Here is a 3,268-nt window from a genome sequence, read left to right as displayed (position 1 = left end):
GGGAATAGCTGCCTCGACCCCAGTATTGGTGCAAATATCCAATGGGTTTCAACACAATTCTCACGGTCACCAAACATTGAGCCATGCAGTTATTTCTTTCATTTTGTTGACCCTGAGTCAACTCATGGTTCATTAGGTTTTTAGTTTTTCGTTTCTTGCTTTTGAATTTAGCCATATGGTATTAATAATCTTTAAGGTAACCAATCTTGCCCCGCATTTCGCAATCTTCACTGTGATTGCCCATTCTATCTGGGAACTGAGTTGTACAGAAAATGTCCATTCAGTTATACAGCTGGGCTCTTACCTGGATAACAGCTTACATCTGCATCCTCACCATGACCACAGTTGTGGGTTCCCCAACCAGGGAAGGAGCAAGACCGGAGATGGGACTCTGTCCCCTCGCAGGAAACGTCATCCATCCAAATATTGCCGGTACCTTGTCCAAACCGAGCACTACCATGCACTGACAGGGCGGGTCCACATTGCAGCTCCTTGCAGAGAACAGTGGCATCTGCCAAATCCCAGCCATCATCACAAACCGTGCCCCAACTTCCATCGTACAACACCTCCACAGTTCCAGAGCACGGATCGTTCGAATTGACCAACCTCACACCCGATCCTGAGAGAACAGAGTGGACCCGTTACTTCAGAGAACAATGATGATATCCGAATCATTCTACATTTGATTGGCCATCGTTGTTCATTTACGTTCCTGGCACCAATACACAAGTGTTTTATGTAGATTTATGAAGGTCTGCAAATCTCTGAGAGAGCGAGACAGAAAGTGACAGACAGACAGAAAGATGACTGGTGGCAGCTCTTCCCTCACTGGTTTCTACCTCCCTCTCTCTCTCTCTCTCGCTCTCTTTCTATCTCTCTCCCTGCATCTGTTGCTTTTATATAGATTTACAAGGTTCAGCACAGCTATTGCAGAGAGAGTAAGAGACATCAGACAGACGGTCAGACAGACAGATGACCGGTGGTGTAATAACTAGATGCTCACCAGGCATCATTCAAAATTTGAGAAGTCTGGATCCTTACTTTGACCTCTGCCTGTGCAGGAAGTAAACCCACGCACTGGGTGCTGCTGTGCATCACAGACCTGCTGTCACACCAACCTTGCTAACCCACCTCAGTCAGGAGGTGAACATCAAGACTTTGCCAGCTGGTATTGTGGACATGTGGACAGAGTCATTCAGATAGCACGGGGCAGGAAATGCAAACGGAATGTTACTGTTTACCTTATAAATGTACTCTTTCACAGGAAACCTACTCTAATGTTGGAATTACATTGTAAATATCTACCTTGCAGAATTAGTCACGCTCTGGGACACGGGTTCCGAATATTCACGTCTTACAGAGCCAGCGGAAGCCTTACTCACGTGCGACAGTTACAGGGCGACTTTGAAATGAGGGTATCCAACGACCTGATACCTGGGTTTTGTAGGAACATGTGTACTGGCCCTGGCTGCTGAGAGTGATGTTCGGAATGGTGTAGGTGAAGGATTGCTGGCTGATGGTGCTGTTGATGATGGGAACTGTGTCCTTTAGCAACAGAAAGCGGCCTGTAGGGACACCGTCTGGAACTGTGCAGCTGATGTTGACTGATTCGCCGTCAGCTCTCACGGAGATGCTCGGCTCTGTTACAGGATCTGACGAATAAAACAAATCATCTCACTGAAATATCCAACATCGGAACAGGAGTAGGCCATTCGGCCCTTCAAGTTGACTTCGCCCATTCAATAATATCGTTCCTCATTATTCCACTCAGTCCACTGCTCCCGTGCTGTCTCACTGTAATCTGTAAAACATCTATCCGACTCCAAATGGAATAACATGGGACATTTTGACCTCGCCCGCTTCCTGAAGCAGAGAATCGCACAGGCTCCCCACTCTCTGAGTGAAGACATTACACCTTTTCTCAATACCACTCTGTCCTCTTTAGACTGTGATTCTGGACTCCGCCCGTGATTTGGAACATCTATCCTGTGTTTATCCTTGTCTAGTTCTTTTAGAATTTTTTAAACTTTCTATGAGATCCCTCACCATTCTTCCAAACACCAGTTACCATAGTCGTAACCAATCCAGTCTCTCTTCATACATCAGTCCTGCCATCCCAGAAAACAGTCTGGGAAACCTTTGTCGAACTATCTCTGTAACCAGAACATCCCCCTGCAGATAAGGAGACCCAAGGTGCATACACAAAAGTCCAGGTGTGCTATCAAGATATCCCATCCTGGTCCTGAATCCTCTTCCAATGAAGGACAAGATTCCATTTGCTTTCTTCATTCACTGCTACACCGGCCACAATTACTGTTCGTGACTGGTTAGAGGAACACCCAGGTTCATTCTTACCTCAATGCTTTCTCCATCTAACACCGTTTGGATCCTAATCCACCTTCCTGACACTTTGCACTGCCTGGATACCCTCTCGCTTATCTACATGACACTGCATCTGCTGTACATTGTCACTCACTCCGCGTGTCCTAATCCCGCTGACTGTAGCAGTGTGATGGCACATTGCTGTCATGAGACTACATGACCCAACCATAAGGTGTATCTCCTTGAGCAAATCTAGTAGCTATTTTCACAAGACTGGACAGGGTAACTCTCGGAACGGTATTCCGGATGGAGGGGGGAGTCCAGAACAAAGGGGTCACCGTTTCGAAAACATGGAAACTGCCGGGAAAAGGAAGTAACTGTTGCATTTTCTGAACAATACTTGCCTAAATAAAACACAGCTGAAAATGAATCATGTCTGAGCGTGGAGGTTCTGCCGCCAGAAAATATCATCAAAACACATTGGAACAATTCAGGAATTGGTTCATTTGACAAAACAGACACAAGTGGAAAGGGGTGGTGCTGGAAAGGCACAGCTGGTCACGCAGCATTCCTGGAGCAGGAAAGTCGATGTTTCGAGCAAAAGCCCTTCATTAGCATCTTCAATCCTGATGAAGACCTTATGCTCGAATCGTCGACTCTGGGGCTCCTCAGATGCTGCCTGACTCGCTGTGCTTTTCCAACACCACACTATTCGACTCTGATCGCTAGCATCTGCAGATCCGTCATCACTTTGTCCATAACTGACACTAGACACACTCACTTGTAACAACAATATTAACAGGTTGACTCAGAGAGCTGGGTGACCATTGCTCTGCCACCTCAGGCCGATAGGAACATTGATAGCGCCCTTGGTCGCTGGTGGTGACGTTTTCAATGACATATGTGAGGGCTCCTTGTCCGATGATGAGAGAATTCGAGTCCTTCA

General features: G+C 46.7%; 1 protein-coding gene across 1 annotated transcript in view; it reads right to left on the bottom strand.

Annotated features, from left to right (window-relative positions):
• Window positions 1–304: 304 nt before the first annotated feature.
• The window catches only part of LOC122545985 (deleted in malignant brain tumors 1 protein-like), a gene marked incomplete at both ends in the record, with an annotated part of 5,027 nt that continues 2,063 nt past the window's right edge, over window positions 305–3,268 (bottom strand). The window contains 3 exons of the mRNA XM_043684836.1: window positions 305–619; window positions 1,383–1,652; window positions 3,104–3,235. Of these exons, the coding sequence (XP_043540771.1) occupies window positions 305–619; window positions 1,383–1,652; window positions 3,104–3,235 (717 nt within the window). The remainder of the gene's footprint in view (window positions 620–1,382; window positions 1,653–3,103; window positions 3,236–3,268) is intronic.

Source organism: Chiloscyllium plagiosum, unplaced genomic scaffold (assembly GCF_004010195.1).
Source record: "Chiloscyllium plagiosum isolate BGI_BamShark_2017 unplaced genomic scaffold, ASM401019v2 scaf_70599, whole genome shotgun sequence".
In the NCBI taxonomy this organism is placed as follows: domain Eukaryota; kingdom Metazoa; phylum Chordata; class Chondrichthyes; order Orectolobiformes; family Hemiscylliidae; genus Chiloscyllium; species Chiloscyllium plagiosum.
Note: the sequence above shows the minus strand (reverse complement) of the source record. Positions and strands in the feature narration are given on the sequence as shown.